Genomic DNA, 20,236 nt, shown 5'->3' with positions numbered 1-20,236 from the left:
CAAATCAACGTTCAAGACGCTAATAAGGATGGGTACTTGGACTTGCGACTCTACTTTGGACTCGAAATTCATTTCAATTTGTTGATCGTATATAAAGTTAGCGTTGTGTTTGTCCTGCAGTCCGTCCTAGTTCAGTCCTGCATATCAGTCCTAAAAAATTATAAAGTTCGGTCCTTGATGACGTCAAACAAATTTATATCTTCTTTAATTAATCAGTTCTAGTACTGACAGCTCCAAGTACCGACAGTCATAAGGATCGGTCCTAAGCCTGGAATGAACCCGACTGAAAAATAAGGACCTAAACAACACAATATAAAGTATTACCATGAGTATCTTTTTATTTCTGAGTACTCGATGGAAATATTCCAGGACTAGGACTTGTGAGCAAATACTTAAGGAATTTTACCCACGACTGCTTGTAAGGGACAGGAGAAGTAGAAAATTGACAGCTGACCAAAAAAACACCACTTTTTCATTTTAGTGGAATAACATTCTGACAATGAGTGCTGTGCTTCTTTATCCATTATTATATCAACACGAAATATCCAGAGAATATGAAACTCTTCATAAGGCTTCCCTCTCTTCCCTAATCTTTCTAGGTAGTACATACCTACTTAATTATTAAACTATGATTGATAACCATCAGAGACAGGGGTTACTTTGTTATAGTAGACCTAGTTTTCAAAGATACTAGAGATTATCCTCTCTGATAAGCCTGAATAAATTGCGTTCGTGAGGAACATTTAGAAATTGAATCACAAAATTCCAACGAGGGAAAAAGTTAAAAAGTGTAATTATGTAGAAAGTAAGCTGTGACCGAGTATTTTTTACTTTTCTATAGACTTTCAGAAAGGAATGAAATTCAAAAAATAATCTTACTAATATATTATGTATTTGAATATTCCGTAAATATTGTAAATAAATAATTATTTTGCCGTCATAGAAAAATACGATATATTATGTAGATATTATGCTTAATTTATAAGAAATGAGAAGTAACTTTTTGAAAAAGTGACCTGAGTTTTTAATAGTGTTGTGCTGGTCATTAATATGAGACTTAAAGCTTGTCATATCCCTATAACCTGTTCTTGAAAACGTTTCAAATTTTAGAATGTCCTTGACGTTGGAGACGAAATCTTTAAGTCTCTCTTTTAAAGATCTATTTTTCCTCCCTTTTGATATTTGAGTTTGTCAGGTATTTGCTTCCATCCTTTCCATTGTCGAGCATGGAAAGGGATCAATCAGATCTAAAACTAGTGTAAATTTTCTGAACTGGACTATGATTGGTGAATGGTTCGAGATGTACGATTTTTTTTTTGTCGTTATAGTTATATTAAAAATTAACAAAACTATATTTTATTCTGACAAGAAATGGATGTTTATAATTGCAAAAATAGCCAAAATATATTGATTTTGGCGTCTCTGGTGAATACATATGATGGCATAACTAAGCAAAGTTTCTCTCATGGGACAAATTGTGCGTCACGTATAAATGTGAAAATTTTCAAAAACTCCAACTCGACGGAATTCGAAATTTAGTATATTGCACTAACACGAACTTGATTCAAGGCGGAGATCAAAAACTCTGAACTCAAAATTTTACCTCGAATCTAACACTATTATTAAGCATTGAACGATTTCGCACTTTTGAATAAATAATTCATAGCCCAACAATTGGGAATTTTTTATCTAGTTTGTATCAGTTATTTTTTTTTTTTGAGGGAAAGTTGAAAGATAGTATAATTTTTTTTAGAATGGACATCAAACTTTTGACAACAATGTTGGATATGTCCCTAGTTTTTGCTGATTTAAAAATTGAAATAGGACACGTCGTTAATTTTATTATATCTTACAATTTTTGTTCCAAAAAAAGCAGAAAAAGGCCTAAAATAAGTTGGTAGTTAGCCAATTCTTCAAAAAAAAAAAAAATAGAATTATTATTCTAGCATTGTTAATAGCTGTTTACAGGTCAACAAGAACTAACTCGAACTGAAGGAATCAATGTTCATTTTACTAATTAAGAATAAAATAAACTAAAAAATGGATAGTTTGCAACAAAATAAATTGTATATTTTTGTGATAGTAAGATAACACCATGAGTAGAACGGTCTTAGTTTGAAAAATAGCAAAGGAAGCACTCAAGACAAATTATTATCTTGAAATCAATGTAGGCTCGGTTACTCCTAGAAAAGCAAATATACATTTCTTAAGTATATGTACTTCATGATATTTTCTAGATCAAATGGAGTAATTGTAATAGTATAATATTTACTTATACCTAATCGGTGCAACTCCATCTGACCAATGAGGGAGGGAAGGAAGGAATTGACAAATTTTGAAACTGGTATGAAGATAACGTTTTTATTGATCGATAAGAAAGTGATTGTGAACGTGTAGTAGGACTTATGCAACAAAGTTTGACACACCCCACAACAGCGATTATCTTAATTTCCTTATCTATTGATTTTACAAAGGTGCACAAAGGATTACGGAGTAGGAAGGTAAAAATAATGTTTTACGCTTTGTGTGTATTCGATAAATCAATTGAAGTTATTATTATATATATGTTGTTTCGAAACGAAAAGTTTTTGCGTAAATTCATCCAAGCTTCTTCTCCTATATTTCAAATTATTTTATTTAATCAATCCTTAATGAAGATTTACCCTTGTGTTCCTTTTACGCAGATAACCAAACTAGATGTAACATCTGAATCAATGTTAATTTTGTTAGCTTTGACCAGACGAAATGTATTCGTCAATGAATGCTTTTTTCATGTGGATTACGAGACAAAAACGGAGTCAAACATTTTTTTGTATGACTAAAACAATTTATTTCCTTTCTGAACGAAATAAAGTCGCAGTGTTAGTAATAATGATGATAAGAAACAATGATGAAAATTCAATGTAGAATGGGCATGTTAAAAAAAAGAAACCGAAAATCAACATGGTAACCCTGACAATTTGAAGAATGTTTTGGAGGCGATAATGAATAATGTTCATGACGTTTCATTAGATCAGCTAGAATAAGATGTTACTGGAAAGGAAGGCGAAAAGAATATAAGCAAGAAAATTTGCTAAAATTCCTCTATGTCGATCCCTAATTATAATCTAACAAGGACTTATAGTTATAAACCTGCAGCTCCGTCTTTTATGGGCACAAAAAAATGTTCAAATCCGGTTTAGAATGTAATTGAATCTATTTAGGAAAGTATGTTTACTACTCAGAAATGAAAGATAACTGCTAAGGAAAAGAAAATTCCTTCTTTATACTACCAATTACAAATTACAAGCCCAGCTAAAAAGCATACTGGATTTATATCATTGATAAGAAATCACTTTTTTTGCTGCTCTACGATACTGTAAATCCTCAAAAAGTTGGAGGCCATTCCCCCTCCACTTGTTGCGTTGCCCCTGATTGGTGAGGTATTGACGTGATAAATGAATATAGAGGATAGTAATAAGAGGAATAAGAATAATAGTCAATAGCTGATCAAAATAATTTGAACATTCAAGGATGGAGTTTTAAAAAATATGACCTTAGACGAGTGCGACACTTTTTGTAGTTGCAAACGGAACCGTGTTTTGTTTTATTTTCCAAGGTTGTTATCAATTATCATAACTCTTTTATTCTTCAATAAACACCTCTTAGTATAAAGTGCATGTGCTCTTGAATGAGAAAGAGTAACACCAATGATTTGTTGTGGAGTTATCCGCCAGTATTAAAACTCTGAAGTTTAAAAATATAAGAAAGTTGGAAAGCCAAGATGACAGAAGTTGACTGGGTCATAGGAACCAATCCCAATTCTCCCAATACCTTCAATATAGAAACAATTCCTGAGCAAAAATTGGGGAAATGATTTACTTAAAATACGATTCAATTAAGTATGGAAAAAATCGTTGTTAGGGAGCTCAATACATTAAGGAACTTTCCAGGAAACGTTCCTCGTTTACATTTAACCTAATTGTTACGTTTTTTTTTTAAATCACTAAAAGATGTCTACTAAATTGTATCGGTCGATTTTTTAGAATGGTTTCCCCTTATATATTTATACTTCCAGTCTATTTATTTATGACTTTTTAAATTACTTTTAATTTTTATTAAATTTTGTAAGAATATATTTACTCATTTTCATCGCTATTATATTACGGTTATTACTACACTAGTCAACAAAATTTAATTTTTTCCCCTTTGATAAAGATGGTGTATTCTCAATTTTTTAGCACGAGAAAATTGAAACAAATATTCATAATAAAAAGAAATTGGTTTAGTGCACTAAAGAGTGTGTGTTTTTTAAATTATTATACAACATCTACAGAATTTAGTCTTTTTTTCACCTTGAAATAAATATATATAAGATATAAAAACACTAAATATTGTGTGTAGGTACATGTTTCCATATTTAAAAAAAAAAATTAATTATTTCTGTATCGTTTTTTTATGTTCGAGAAAATGCCTTGTAAGTACAAAAAAAACAATAAATATTGATATTTTCTTTGAAGGTCAAATAAATTCCTCATTTTTGATCACAATGATAAAAATTTAGGTTGACGTAAAGTACGAGTACATACAACTTAATAATAAAGTACAATTCAATATTTTAAAAAGTTATTTAAGATTTGATGCTCTAAAAAATATACTTATTATGCTATGAAGGCTTATTGAAAATAAATATAATTTTGCCCTTGTAGACCACAAAACCAGAAAGTTTGTGTTATAAAGGTTACTTTCATGTTTATTGAGGCTAAAGCAATGGGGAACACACAATATCATTCCAAGGGCATACATTTTGTTTACTAAGGTTACGTTGAAATACAAATAACAATTTTTAAATATATATATACATATATATTAAGGTGTCCCATAAAATTAAAAGTAATTTTTCACAAATGTATACCCCATGGATTTTTTTTTCTATTTGATCTCAGCTACTCAAATATGAAAAAAATATACATCTAAGACAACCATAACAGATGCCTGCGAGTGTCATGCTTTTCACCCATATGAAGTAACATATTTTTTTTTATCTGAAATCAAATTTCATATAATGATAGGCGAGCTCTTAATGAAACAGTAATTGAAGTTATCACTAAATTTAAAAACATTTACGCGCCAAATCAAGAACCATCAAATACTCACAACGATGCAACATATTTTTTTGCCATGTCCCCAAATATTTTCATTATTCAAATTTACGATCATTTTTCATTAGTTTCTATATCGATATCATCATCAAGGAATGAAAGGGCAGCAGATTCATCAGTCAAATATCATTATTGAAGACTTACTTTTTATCAAAAGCTTTTGATATTATTGCGTCTATTTTTTCAAATGCTTTCAATGATTTTAACGAGCATAAATCATTATATGGTGCTTTGACTGCTAAAATACATTGAAGGTAAGGTTTAACGTACATTGTTACAATCAATAGACATATATCTGATAACGCTATTTTATCGTCTTTATTTATTTTAATCTGGTAACTTAATAAGGATATTTTCAGGGAGTATAATTGCTTTGGCCACCCAACGAGCTTAGTACATGGCACCAGGAGGTGTATTTTTTAATCATTGTCGCCATCTAAAAATATAATACATAGCTCTATGAGCTCCATGTAATTATCTCCCAAAATTTTGTCTTGAAAGTTCACTGCGATAATATTCTTATAAATCTTCAATTTCCGAAAATTTTCCAATATTCTTTTCATTTTTGAAAGAAAAGAATATTTGGACTTGTTCTACATTTTCTATTTTCAATTCAAAAATACGACAAGTAAATAAAAGCATTTATCTTTCAACCTTTTGCTCCAGCAGCATAATGGTATCATTAAGACGACCAATATTTGAAGTTGTAGCAGATAACTTACCCATTTTCTTTGAATTCTCAGTCTAAGATTGCTTTCCATATGTTAAGACAGTCGGCAAACTTTCTTCTTTCATCTTCCAGTTATTCCATGCAGACAATAACTTTCAATCCCAATCTAAGGCTACAACATCTTGTACTTTGTCTTTAAAATCAATTTTTATGGCGTTCCCCAATCTTTTCTTCGATCAATTCGTATCTTTTGGATAGAAGACTTACTAATAGGAAAGTCAGGAATATTCAACCCCAATAAAATTAATAGTTGCTTCAAGAATAAAGACTTTATATCTCATACTTAATTGACATCTATCTAATGCAGCTACTAAGTTTGGAGTAATAAAATCTTTCTTAATCATTTTTGGGTTGTTATTTCATGTGAAATTAGTTTGAGGTTGTTTAGATATAAAGAAGAAAAAAATGGAAACAGATTGTATATAAACTCTCTTCAAAGTATCTTCAGACTTAATGGAATACTACTATGATGAATGGAAAAGGTATTGTTAATCCATTCTGAAAGATAAACTCAACATCATCACTTTATCTAGAGTATGGTGGACCGGAGAAAGTTGAAACACGTATTACTAAATTACTTGGAGATACCTCAAATTAGACAGACCAAAGTTTTACACAACAGACATACATCTATATACTAATAGTCAAACGAGTTAAAATGCATTTATGATAAGTTTTTTTTTGGTATAGTCTTCATTTGAATGTAAATTTCTCAGTCCACCCTACAATCAAGTCATCGAATTGGCTTCAAGCTCTCGTCGCCACCTGCTATAGTTGTCTTAGAGATTTTTTTTTCTTTCATATTTGAGTAGCTGAGATCAATTAAAAAAAATGCAGGGTATGAATTTCAAATTTTTGAGAAAATAGTTTCGTATCTCAGAGAGATACGAAACTAAAATTTAGTGGATAATCATGTTTATCATAATAATAACAAAATGTTTATTGTAGAGGTCAGGGTCAAATCTTACTTTAAATATAAAGAATCATATCATTTCAACCAAGTATTTTGTATTTTTTACAACAGATTATTAGGTTTTCCCTGTTTAATATGTAAAAAACATGTTGGGCAGCAAAACATGCACTCGAGAGAAATGTTTAAAGAATTTTTCTAATTTAAAAAAAATATATTTTTTACAAAACTTGTAAAGAATGCCTTTGCAAACATGGTCACTCATCAATCGCAGCCTTTGCACGTCAGCGTATGACTTTGTAGGAGTTGATGACAAACTCCTCTGACAAGTAGTCCAGCACCAACACTACGGCACTCTTCAGTGAGTCCACATTTTGGTGTCCCCAAGCTGGAGAGGAACTCCAGATCTTTCTTTAAATTGTACCTTCCTCTTTCTGCTTTCCGGTACAGGTCTTCTCCAACATTCTGTATCTAAACCATCTTAAAAAGCAGGCTCCTGGACCCCTATCAAAAGGCGGTGAAGGTTCCTTGTGTATGAGGTCAATCCCAAGTCTACCTTTATAGTAACTCCGGAATCCTGTTTAGATTCTCCCATCCCCTTCCTGCTTTCTTGGGGTGATCTTCTCCATCTTTATTCATCTTGACCATCTTGAAAACCAGGCTCATGGACCACTTCATAATGTCCAAAATCATCTCCCTCTAAACTTCAGCATCGCGGAGTTTTGAGATGCGCTGCCTCTTAGCTTCTTGCTCAGTCATGATGACGAGATTACTAAATGTTTAATATAGTTTGTTCATGCACAAATTATGGTTGAACCAGAGTGTCAAAAAATAATCACAAACCTTTATTACGAAAAAAACTACAATTATTGAACCTTCCACTTTTCAAAATGGTGCAGGGATCCTGAATCTCTAATAATTTAGAAATTTAATTGATTCACATTAAAACATCAAAGAACCCCCAGTTAAACATTTATGTTACACCTATAAAAAATATATTTAAGTCACTAAAATACCATAAGCCATCATTACTTTCCTTTTTCGTAAATCTTTTGGATTCTATATTTGACTCTGGAATTACTTGACACGCTAATCACGATTTTGTAATTAGTTTTTTCGTATCAAATCTGTTTTTTTTTAGCTTTTACGTTATTAGTTTTTGAGTTTTTGAACTAATGTAAATTTGATTGTTCGTTACTAAATTTTATAAGATACTTTTTTTACTTTAGCTACTAATTACAATTCATAATTAAATTGTCAAGTTTTATGAACAATTTATCAGATATGGGATCTAACTTTTTTTAGTTTGTGTAATCCTTAAACCATTGATGTTCAAAATAATTTTATAAACTGCTTAGGTCTCAAGGGGTTGGAAAAATTATATTAAAGTTTACATAGCGGAATTATACCAACACTATAATTTTACATTATATTTGAGAATTGTAAAAAAAACATTCTTTGGATAAAGGTCCCTGAAGTATAAGACCCCCCTCCCTCCTCCTGTATAACCTTGATTATTTTAACAAGGTTATTTCCTCTATGAATATGTACGAAAGGCTTTGACTTTTCTATAAATTCATGAGGGATAACAGGCAGGACCGTTGTTACGAGGGGGTGGGGTACTTCCCCATGGAGTAGCAGAGTCGGGAAAAATAGGTTGTAACTTGGAATTTTTATCAACCTTTTACTGACTTTTAAAAGTATAGAAATGAAAGCCTTTTGAAAAATGTAATATACTTTTTTCCAGAAAAATGACTTGTTAGAAACAGAGATATAAATATTACTTTCTAAAATATAATGTCATTAAACTAACTATTATCACTGTCTAGACTCTAGGAAAATTGATCCAAAAAGATCTTTAAAAAATAATAATACTCTCTTAAAAAAATCATTATATTAAAAATGAACCTAATTATTTGTCAAAAGCACTTTTATTGTTTTTCAAAAAAAAATTAAAAGGACTAAGCATATTTATTCAAAAAAATTTAATATCATAGTAGAAAAATGAGATGCCAGTCGGAAAATCTGAAAAAAACATCCCCCCCCTTGATAAACACCTGGTACTGGCCTTGATAACAGGTTCATGAACAATGAAGAATATATTACACCAAAGTAAACGTGTCTTCATATAAATCATGAATTATCATTATTGAAGGTCAAAGAATGTTATATGTAGAATTTAGAAATGACCCACATAGAGATTGTTATAATATGATACTGTGTAGCTAGTCACAAATCTAAGTGATAGTGGTTCTATAACGAATTTATATTATAAAAGTATATTGAACAATTTAAATATCTGGTGCGTCAACATAAAATAAATCTTGGACAAAAATCAAGATGAGGACAAAATTGCAATTTATTTTTTTACTTGATGTATAGAATGTATTCATACAAACCAATATTTCAGAGACGTATTTGAGTCAATTATAAGCATTGTATTCAAAATTGTCCCTTCAGCAAAGATACTCAAGAATTTTAGCTAGAGTTTCAATTTTTATTTTATTTAAAGATTTTATACTGGCCCCGACAGGATCTTTTGAATCTGTTAATTTATCATTCTTTTATTGAAACGATCAATTTTGGCTACTTTAAGTGCAGCTTGCGGTGCCACCAAAGGGTTACTAAGAATAATTTGATGATATAAATTACCGATACCTTGTTAAAGAATACAAATGTAATCCACATTTAATTTTCAAAAAAATATTATAACTTGCTTTTGAGTTGATGTTTATGTTAAGATTAGTTATTGCCCATAGTAACTCTAAAAAATATTGTTTTGAGAAAAGACAAATTTATACACAGTAAAATAAATCATATATCAAAACTTCATTTGATATCACAACCATTCCTTTAAAAATGAAGCCCTAAATTAATTGGTGGTTAACAAGTGGGCATGAGCATTGTTAGCTTATAAGTAGTTTTTTTACATAGCCGTCTTTCGTTTATTATTGTTTATTTCTAAGTTTGTTTACTTATTTGTTTATTACTAGAACTGTAAGTTATTTTGCTATTTAATTGTTGGGATATATTGACCGCTTAAGTCGAATTGAGTTGTGTCCCAATAAAAGTTAATTTGAAGAGTAGAAACTGAAATGATTCAGGGAGGTTTTTTAAACAATTGTTATAGGTCTCAAGCTCTATAGAGTCTCCATTCTACGCTTTTGAGTTCAAATCTAGTCCCGAGTCTTTGATTTTAAACTAAAAAAAATTATCAAGTCTTCAAAATTTGGAGTCGATTTCAAAATCCAAAGCTTTTGTTTTTTGAGATAACATTTTGATATAAATACATAACATGTACGTAAAGTCTTTTCTATTCAAAATTTATGCAGGAAATTATTATAAATAGTAAGTTTTTTTTTGCAAGTTGAAATGTTTCATTCTCTTTTAATTAAATTAAACTTTTATAACACTTCATGTTAATGAAGCTATTTTAGCCTTTTCATAGAAAAGTTTAACTAACTGTAGTCTCTGTGTTTTATCGGTCAAGATAAAAGTAATGCAAAAGGATTGGATATAAAACGCTTGTATTTAGTTTTTTAAATTCATATGTATTTATGAAGAATGTATAACAATTTTATTAATGAAAAAATGACGTGACATTTTTGATGAACTGTGCAATAGTTTTGTCAATTTTAGTCCATGTTTTATCTCCTAATGATTTGAGCGATGTATATCTTGAAGCTCTGTTTGGGCTTTTGGAAACAACCTTAAATGTTTGTGTTTTCCCCTCATAGGGATGCACACTTTTTATTAAGGCTTTGTAGTATCCTTTATGGGTTATATAATACGTTCCTGGAAGTGTATTCTCCGGAATATCCCAAGTAATGGTGATTCGACTTTCCATAGTAAATCTATTTGTTCTCGTCCATTTCATTCTTAGATTAAAGAAATTAATTTTGCGAAAAAAATGTAAATAAATTTATATTATTTGACTTACTTAGTCTCCCAGCTTCCATCAACAGCTACAAGAGTCGAGTTCGTTTCATCATCTTCATCAATTCTTCTAATTTCAAGGAAGGAGTCTTCTAGTAGTAAGTTATTTCTTGGATGTCCTGAAACAAATCTTTAAAAAGTATACATTTGAGTCATTTCTAATATTGCTATTTTTTCAACAATACTCAGCCCCAATTTTTGAGGGATGGTACTTCATTAGTTTTTGAGTTATTCACAAATTCTTAAACCAATTATTGCAGTTCCAATTTTTTTTTTTTACATGTTCTTATTATTAATCTGCCCAAATTATGAAAATGAAAAAGGGAGATAGAAAGAAGTGGGAGAATTATGATTCTCTAGAAACTGGTTCTAGAATGTTTCTTCTCGGAATTTTTGACCTGGAAACTTTCACCTTCATGTATATATATATATATATTATGGCAAAAATATATCTTCTAACATATAATTTAAGATTTAAAAGGGATTTCCCTCCACTTGAAGTAATTTGTAATGCACTTTTGCATTCATTAGCGTAAAATGAACGCATTTAATTCAATTTTAATAAATTTAAAATAGAAAATATCAAGCATGAATGTTGCATCTTTTTAATAATGAGTTACGAGTTTGAGTCACAAAATTCCTAAAATTGACTGTGTTTATTCAATTTTTTTGTATGTAATTGTGTCCTCTTTTTCTCAGCTAAAGTACACTAGTAAAAAACCGGTTCGAATTTATCATAATAAGATAGAACATTTGTTTGATATCCCCTTATTTCAAGTTATTCCATGTAAAAAAATGAATTAAAAAGTACTTCAAGTGAAGGAAAATTTAAGTATTCAATAATGTATATATATATGATGGCGAAAGTTTCCTAGGCCGAAAATTCCTGGGGCGAATCTTCTGGCCACCATATAGAGCATGCCTTATTTGAAACTAATTTAAACATTTTAGAAATAATCTATCCCCTATAACCTAGAAAATTTAATATTTTTATTCTCCAAATACTATTTTAGATGATTAATTCATAGGTATAAGATATAAAGTTAAAAAGTATTTAATTTGTTTACTGATGTTTATACATATACAGTCTCATATGTAGCAACTACTATGGACAAACTAAGTTTTTATGTTGCTAAACTATCCAATCTAAGTTAAGGCAGCTAGACACGCCAGGCCAATACTTATTTTAGCATTAGATGAGAAGTAAATGAGTATTAAATATCGACTCACTCTGTTATAACAGTATTTCCAGCTTCCACATTTGGCTCTGGTTCTAAAGTGCACTCTCCAAATTTGTGTCCAACTCCAGGGTAATCAAATAGTACGACAGGAACGAGAGAAATTTGATCTTTTGATAGGTCTGGAGGTTTAATAGTTGAAGTTACAACAGAATTGTTGTACATTGATTTAGTAAGATAGCTAAACTGTTGAAGATATGCTCGTAATGTATGAGGTCCGAAGATTGTAGAGGCAGCTTCGTATCTTTGTTTCTAAAATAAATATATCAGGTTAAGGTAATTTCTACAAAATTATTGGATAAGTGAATGTCATCATCCCCGAACCATAGGATTAAGTATACTATACCGAAAAAATGTTTAATTTATTACTATTAGAGTTTATAGGGGAAAATATGGTCTAAAAATATTGAAAACAATGGGGTATCGAAGCGCTAATAATTAATTAATTTAATAAATTATGTATACGGCATTGTTGTGTTAATTAATTTTTTACTTATAAATTAAAACGAACTATCAAATGACATGGATATGAATACATTTAGGAAGTGTTTAGCTAAATGTGTGAAAGATTTTTTCTATAGGGGTTTTAACTGAAAAAATACTCTAAAAATTTTTAATTTAACTTATAATTCTTTAGAGAATGAAAATTATATTCCTATATATATCAAATTTGTCAACTATATCTATATAAAAAAAAGTTATTTCAAAGCAATTTACAAAATAGATATACCTGATACTCCTCGAAGGTTGTAATATAATGAGTATACATATTAGAAAGACCAGCAATCATGACCTTAGTAGAATCCGAATCCCCTTCAACATCTAAAATAGCTTTTTTGATAGCTTTTCTCATTCGTCGTCCAGACATAGTTGTAAATTCGCCAGGAACAGCGGCCACAATCACTTGTCCAATTTTCAATACTTGGGTATCAATTACATTAGGATGCCACATATATGGTTTATTCATCTACAAATATTAATAGTAAAAATATAATTATTATAAATATATAATTATTTATATCCACCTTTCCGGTGTTTAAAAGGATAGGCTTTGGATAATGACATTGTTTTTGCTCTTCAGAAGTTTCTACTAATAATCCAGATACAAAGTCCCAAAATGTGTTTGATGAATTAGTTCCCTAACAAAAAATTAGAAACATTTTTATAAATTATTTGAATAATATATTCTTAATATGAAACCATGCAAAAAAAAAATCTACCGAGGACCAAGTCTTAACCAGGGATGGAGCCAAGTGCATTGCTACCTTAAGTCTTTTGATTTAGTACTTATTCTTATATATATATGAAACACATGTACTTGATACTTGGTTTAAAAGGTAGTACTTATGAATAATCAAGTACTTTCAATAGAAAATTATGGAAAAGATTTCACTTATTTACTTTTAAAATGTTTTAAAGGGAATAAATATATTCATCAATTGTAATATGCACATATAAGCAGTGGCACTTCTAGCCTTACTTTTGGGGGACTCAAGCTCCCCCCCCCCTATGTTTATTTTTTGTACAACTTGCATGTCTGTACGAGTTGCGACTTGCATAAGCACATTGTAAATGTTGCAATTCATTCGTTTTAAAATGTATTTTTTAATTAAACATTTGTCATTCTAACTACCAACTACAGTTTTCTCTATTTTTGCTAGGAATTCCTAGATTAACACATAACATATAACAAAATTATAAGGAAATATATATAATTCATAGAACTTGCACTTGTACTTAAATACTTCAAAAAAATAAGCCCTATAAAATTACTTGAAATTTTTATGGATTACTGGACTTAAGTTCATTTAAATACATGAATTTTTGAACCCTTTATTTGAGCAGTTTGATATTTTTTTGGCTCAAAAACTTCATGGATTGCAAATCATTAATCCAATGATTAACTTAACAGAAAAATGCAAATTTTTTTAATTATATATTTTCGGTGTTGCAAATGCATTGCGTCATGGAAAAAGTTCTAAGAACAGGAATTTTGGTTGAAAGATTGCAATTCAAACTTTAGGGATGTCATATGGAGAAAATCACTCTTTTTTTATAAACACCAGCAAGGACAGGCCTTCAGTTACTTTGACTAAAAAATTAATTTTCATTTTCTAACCAAAACCCCAGCTGAAATATCATGTCAATTAATTGTGATAAGATTGTTCCATTACTCTATGATTAATACCTGTGTAAAATCAAATTCTCCAGGACCATCTGTGGTTCCAGCAGCAAAACTATAACCCATTGCTGACGGACATGTATGAGCTTTAGTACCATTTTCCAACACAACATCATAATTTGACATATCAACAAATTGATGGGCATTTCTTATATCTCCAACTAACTTTTCCCACTTGCTTTCATCACTATACAATTCCTATAAAAGGGTATCAAAGAAGGATTTATAAAATATGAGGGCTGTCAGCATAAAATCAATTTAGAAGGATTTCTACATTTAAATTTTTATTCTCCAAATAATTATCTTTCCTTTCTATTTAAAAAAATATTATGATAATACTTATATTTATGGTTGCTGTAAATTACAATTAAAGGTTACAAATTTCACGGTCACAATTGATAATAAATAAAATATATATTCGACATATTTTAATGACCTTATTATGGTGTGTAATAAGTCTTATAATTAAATGAAAGCTCTAGATCAGAAGTCGGGTAACTTTTTTAGTATTCTCCCAAAAGAACTGGTAGTAAAATAATTTACCGAAAACGAGTGCATGGCCGTCTGCAGAATTATATTTATGAACTTTTTTTTTTGAAGGGGGAGCTTGAAAAAAATTCAACAATAAAATTTTTTTTTTTAAATTCAAAAATTCACTGCTGTTCACAAAAAATTAAATTTTTCGAAAAAAAAAATTCATATGTTAAATTTTTTGTAAGAAAAGTTGAAAAATTTCCGAAAACCATAGCTATTCACAAAAAATTAAATTTTTACTACTAATTTCGCGTAAAATTTTTGCATCTTGACCAAAAAAAAATCTAGTATAAAGCAAACATTCCCCTGTTCCCCGACCACTCCTCTAGAGTATAGCTAAAAAAAATTAGCTGACTCAAACCGTCCCGAAGGTTTGAATAAAAAGCCCATAATGGAACTAAAATATGTCCAAGAATATATTTGATAAAGTGAAAACTTGTTTTTGTGTTCACACAACACATAAGTATACGAAAACTCACAAATGACTTGTCAAATTGCTTCTCTCCAATGATCTGGGTTGATTCAAATGGATTTTTTCCAGGTCCAGAGGCAATGCAGTTCTAATAAGTTTAAGAAATAATAATAATAAAATTATTATAAAAAACATTTAAAACCTCACTTGAACTCTGCCATTACATGTTGAGTGATATAAATCGCACTTTTCTCCAGTATCAATGCATTTGGGGCCATCAAGATTTGGTGAAACATCCCCGTGATTGGTTGATGCAAAAGCTGCCACAAAGTCACCCTGTTAAATCATAGAATGGTTCCGTTAATAATGGCAATAAATATTATATACACATAATATTTTTTCAAATTACTTTTCCGGGCATGATAGATTCACCATTGATTTTCTTCTCAAATAGATAACTTGCATATCCCTTGTTATCTCCTGATATAAGTTGGTTAGAGTTAGGCATGGATGTTGGATGCACTGCGAACCAATTTAGCACGCCAGCGAGCTTTTCTTCGCCATTATCTTGAGTGGATATAATGTGAAGTTGGCTGAAAATTTTGTCTGTATTTCCATCTTCATATCTGCAATATTTATTATCATAAATAACAGTTGGTAAAAAAAGAAAAGTCAATATAAATTAATTTCGTATTATGTAATTGTAGACTTTCATTTGTCTGTCTATGACGTATAGTACTTTAAGCAATAGAGTATCAAGGCCTAGAGTTGTAATTTAGTCTTGAGGCAAGGATTTATGTATAATACACCAAGATAGAGGTTTCACTCATTAAAAAAAAAGTTTTATCGTTTATTATTGTCTTATACAATATAAGATACTGATCTTTTCGACCAAAGTGCATATGGTGAAAAATTTGCTTGCAAATTTTTTACAAGCAGTCCTAGAGTATAGGCTAAAGTTGAAAATTTAACTTACATACACCCCTAAGATACCCAAACTCTTTCTACTAAATAATTGATTATATTCAGGGTGACGACTCGAAAATTAGAATCCTCTTCGAGGCCGTCTAGTCTCAGTTCTAAAAGTCTGACAATTTTATACTCGATGCAATTCGAAAGAATTAACAAAAAGCTACAGTTTGATGTTTGTTTTGTTTTTGTGCCATCAAAATTGCCCAAGCAACAAGCAAAACGGCAGAGGATGTGCGATCATCTCCACGCACAAGTCAATCTCCTACAAGAAGATATTCACTAAGGACGCTCTTCTGATCACTTCTTGGCTGAATCAAGAGCTCAGGTCAAGGGAACCTTCAGGACCAAACATCCAGCTCAGGTCATTAGGCGTGGCGTCAGTCGGCAGAAAGATGTCAACCTACTTCTTCAACGCCAACGAGAATGTCAACACGGACGTCTACTACAAGGTCCTCATGTACAATATCTTGCCATGGTTAAAGTGCACGTTTCCCAGGGACAACTATGTGTTTTACCCGAGACGGTGCCCTGGCACACACATCCAAGAAAGATGCAACATTTCTGCAAAGAGAACATGACTACCTTCTGGCCGGCAGACTTCCGTCCTTCGTCCTCACCCGACCTGAACCCACTGGACTTCGCAGTTAGGTGCGCCTTGCAGAGCAAGAGAGTAGGAGTGGAACAACTCGTCATCAGACGGCATCAAGGCCAGCTGTACTTCTTTTCGTCCCGTATTGAAGCCATCATTCAGAATGGAAGGGGTATATTGAATAAAAAGTGTAGAAAATTGTTTAATTACCAACTTTTGATTCAAAAGTTTGCCATAACAATGGTACAAAATAAAAATATCTAGAAGTGACAACAGCTTTTTAAATTTTCCAATTTTTTATCATCGCCCTGTATAACTAATAAAAAGTTTTTTGGAAATATAAATTATTAACCTAACATTAAACAAGCAGAGTGGGCAGGTTCAATTATTAGTAATATACATAGATACTTTCAAATAACTGTAGATAAGGGGTTTTCAAACTATCGAATGCAGATTAGTGCAAGGAACGGAAATTCCCCTTAAGTAGTCTTAAGTAAGAACTTCTTTAATAAAAGTTACTCTAAAATTGTACATACAATTGCCAAATTAAAAAAGTTTTAAATAATGGTCTTTTACTTTCTCAGGTAGTACGGAATCAAAAAAGTTTGTGAACTACGGATCATCCTAACTTATAACTATTGAAGAAGTAATAATTTTCAAAAGCTTTAAGGCTATTTTCAAATCTATTTACAATGCTTCAAATTAAAGGTGAGTATCATGCGTGTACACGTAAATGCATATATAATTTTGGAATGGACCAATGGACAATTTATTCTAAGAGCTCTATCTATTAAACTCTTCCAGCCTAAAGAATTATCCATTTTCAAAATGAAGAGATTATGTGGTTTAAAATGTTCCTTGTTTTTAGGGGTGAAAATGACACGATAAATTAAATTTTGAAATAACGAAAATTACCACCGTATTTGCAAGTTTATTTCTTCGTGCTGGCACCATTTTTGAAAGAGAAGGGGCCAACAACTCTAGTTATTAAAAAAAAATTGCCTCCTATTTTGGGCGACCAACCGTTTTCATTTTATTTTACCAGGCATGTACTCATTTACATCCTATCTAGAGAGTCCGGGAAACATTTTCAGAAAGGCATGAAATGTTCGGGTTTTTTTGGGCTTAGTCGAATTTCAGGATGTAAAAAGAGGACTTTTTTTGTAGAAAAGAGAAGGGTTTCTCTACATTATAAAATCTACGGTAGATATTTTCTATAATAAGAAAAAAATATATAAAATCAAAGGCAATTTAAAAATGAAGAAATATCAAAGTCTTATTTTTAAATCAAAAAAGATATTATACAAGAATTAAGATTTAACCTTAAATTTTACTCATTTCAAAATATTTTACCCATTCTCCCTTAAAACTGAGACAAATTAAAGCACATGTCATTTTTTTATATCAAAATATGGATTCCCTAGCTATATGACAATGGTATGTTTTTTAAAAAGTGGGCTGGCTATGCCCCTGCCCCCCTCATGCGCAGCTTCCGTCAAACAATTAACTTTTTGAATCAAAGAACATCTATATTTTCAAAGAAATAATTGTTGTAGTTTAATGATTATTATAGCTACAAAGTTCTTCAAAATAAATGGGGCATCCCAAACATGTATTTGAGTTTACACACAATAGAGATGTGGATACACACCTTAAGAATATGATGCCATTAATATTTTTAGCGAAAATGAAAAAATATAAATTAGAATAAGGATCTTACTCAAGTTTTTCTTCTTCAGGGTTGGCTTCATACGAAGTTGGACTTCTATTAATGTTAGAGTCATATAATTTTCCTTCCGTGTAGTATATGTTCGAGGGTTTAATATTTTTATGTGCTCTTCTAATAGACTAATTAGTTATAAGAAATTAAAAAATAAAATGTAATTAAAAATTGTGCCTTACCTCTACCACACCAGATACAATGGCCTCATAAGTTTGCTGAATGAATCCAAGACAGCTAATATCGAACAAAAGGTACTGAAAATAACCTGGCAGGTCCAGAGTGGGTATGTGTACCAGAGAGAACGACGTTCGTTTGTGTGTACAAATCTCCAAATTCATTTTCCAATCGATTTATAACCTCTCTCTTGACTAGATGCCCCATCATTCCCACATCAGCTGATACAAACACGACTCGATTTTTATCATCATCGAATATAAATGCACGGGAGAACTGTCGCATATGGATTCCATTCGTTATTTGTTCCAAAGCAGCATATCCCATCTGTTTTGAAATAAGAATGGGACAATTTAGAAATCGCCAAACACATTGGAGGAGTGGGAGGGGCCCACAAGGATCATGCTCCTCTCACAAATGAGGAATATTTTAGAGGAAGCCACATTAAAATAAAAATAGAATTGCAATTTCCTTGACAAAAAAGTTATTAAAAAAAAGGTACAAATTTAAATATTTAGCTAAGGCTTTAAAATTAATACACAACCTCCTTGCGAAAGTTGTACACACTTTGCCGTTATTTAACCCCCACCAAACCTTACCATTCCAATTTCTGCTGCTGGTCCAGTTATATCCGCAATGCCGACACCAGCATTGTGGGAATTTGTAGTCTTGCTTGATGCTGTGACGAATGCTAAAGAGGATACAATGAGCCACGCCCAAATCTTCATTCTGTATATTATAGAGATAATTTATGAATTAAATTAATAATATTATGTATCTTCCTAATGTCAAAAGGCGAACTAAACAGATAATCCCAAATTTAGCTGTAAATATATACCTTTTTCCTTCTTTTCTAAAGGATCTTTAATTTCATGCCTGTTTAATTATATGATTAATTGATAAGGAAAAATACGTATTTCTTACAAAACAATCTCTTCACAATACAAAGAAAACGATATATTTACGTACATCAAATTTTGTTCGTACAGTTGATTATAATAATTATTATAAACAGAATTATGCAAAATAATATATCTGAAGTTAGGCATATTTTTTTTTAAATGATATTCCTCCTGCCAAAATACATAGTTTTCTAGCCACATTTATATCTTGAGTAGTAGTTCTTAACTGGGAAAAATTTCCCCTACCGAAATACATATACTCTATGAAAAGAAGCAACAAGCATACCAATGAAGAAAAAAATATAACCTTGAATTCTATTAGACTTAAAATTATGTACTAAGCATGTGATATTCATCTTTTGAATTGCTTCATTGTTAGTGATGGGATTTTTGTTGAGAAACAACAAACTGTTTTTATCTCCTCTTGCCTACAAAAGTCCCATTTCTACTTATTTTTTCATCAAGGATGTGTGAATGAGTCAATGATTTTTGCTTTATTATTATTTCAGCCTAATTGTATCCTCTTTCTTTAGGGACCCTATATTCTGTCCAACCTATGTAACAGGAAATTTTTTTATGTTCTTGAGGGAGGGCTGGTAAAGGAATTTTGTTCTTGTCGACAAACGCTCAATAGAAATCCCTTTGTATTGATGTAGTGTACAATTGGCGATTTTATACAAGTTATAATTTGTATAAGGAAATTATAAAAGTTACAATTTCTATGTTTTATTTCATTACACAATTTCCTATTTTAATAATCTATACTATCAGTTTTCTCTCATGGAACCCCCCA

The 20,236-nt window shown here is 30.7% G+C and overlaps 1 protein-coding gene across 1 annotated transcript; it reads right to left on the bottom strand.

The window, feature by feature from the left end:
* Positions 1-10,294: 10,294 nt before the first annotated feature.
* On the bottom strand, positions 10,295-19,351 carry CDase (neutral ceramidase). Its single transcript, XM_040712122.2, is given in 13 exon segments — positions 10,295-10,659; positions 10,722-10,847; positions 11,948-12,207; positions 12,686-12,922; positions 12,981-13,094; positions 14,144-14,335; positions 15,151-15,231; positions 15,291-15,419; positions 15,493-15,709; positions 18,365-18,492; positions 18,547-18,633; positions 18,635-18,868; positions 19,141-19,351. Coding segments are annotated over 13 exon segments (2,232 nt in total). The 5' UTR covers positions 19,270-19,351; the 3' UTR covers positions 10,295-10,361.
* Positions 19,352-20,236: the final 885 nt, after the last annotated feature.

The sequence above is a fragment of the Lepeophtheirus salmonis genome, chromosome 5, assembly GCF_016086655.4.
Source record: "Lepeophtheirus salmonis chromosome 5, UVic_Lsal_1.4, whole genome shotgun sequence".
NCBI lineage: Eukaryota > Metazoa > Arthropoda > Copepoda > Siphonostomatoida > Caligidae > Lepeophtheirus > Lepeophtheirus salmonis.
The sequence above is the reverse complement of the archived record's forward strand: the minus strand, read 5'-3'. Positions and strand labels throughout refer to the sequence as shown.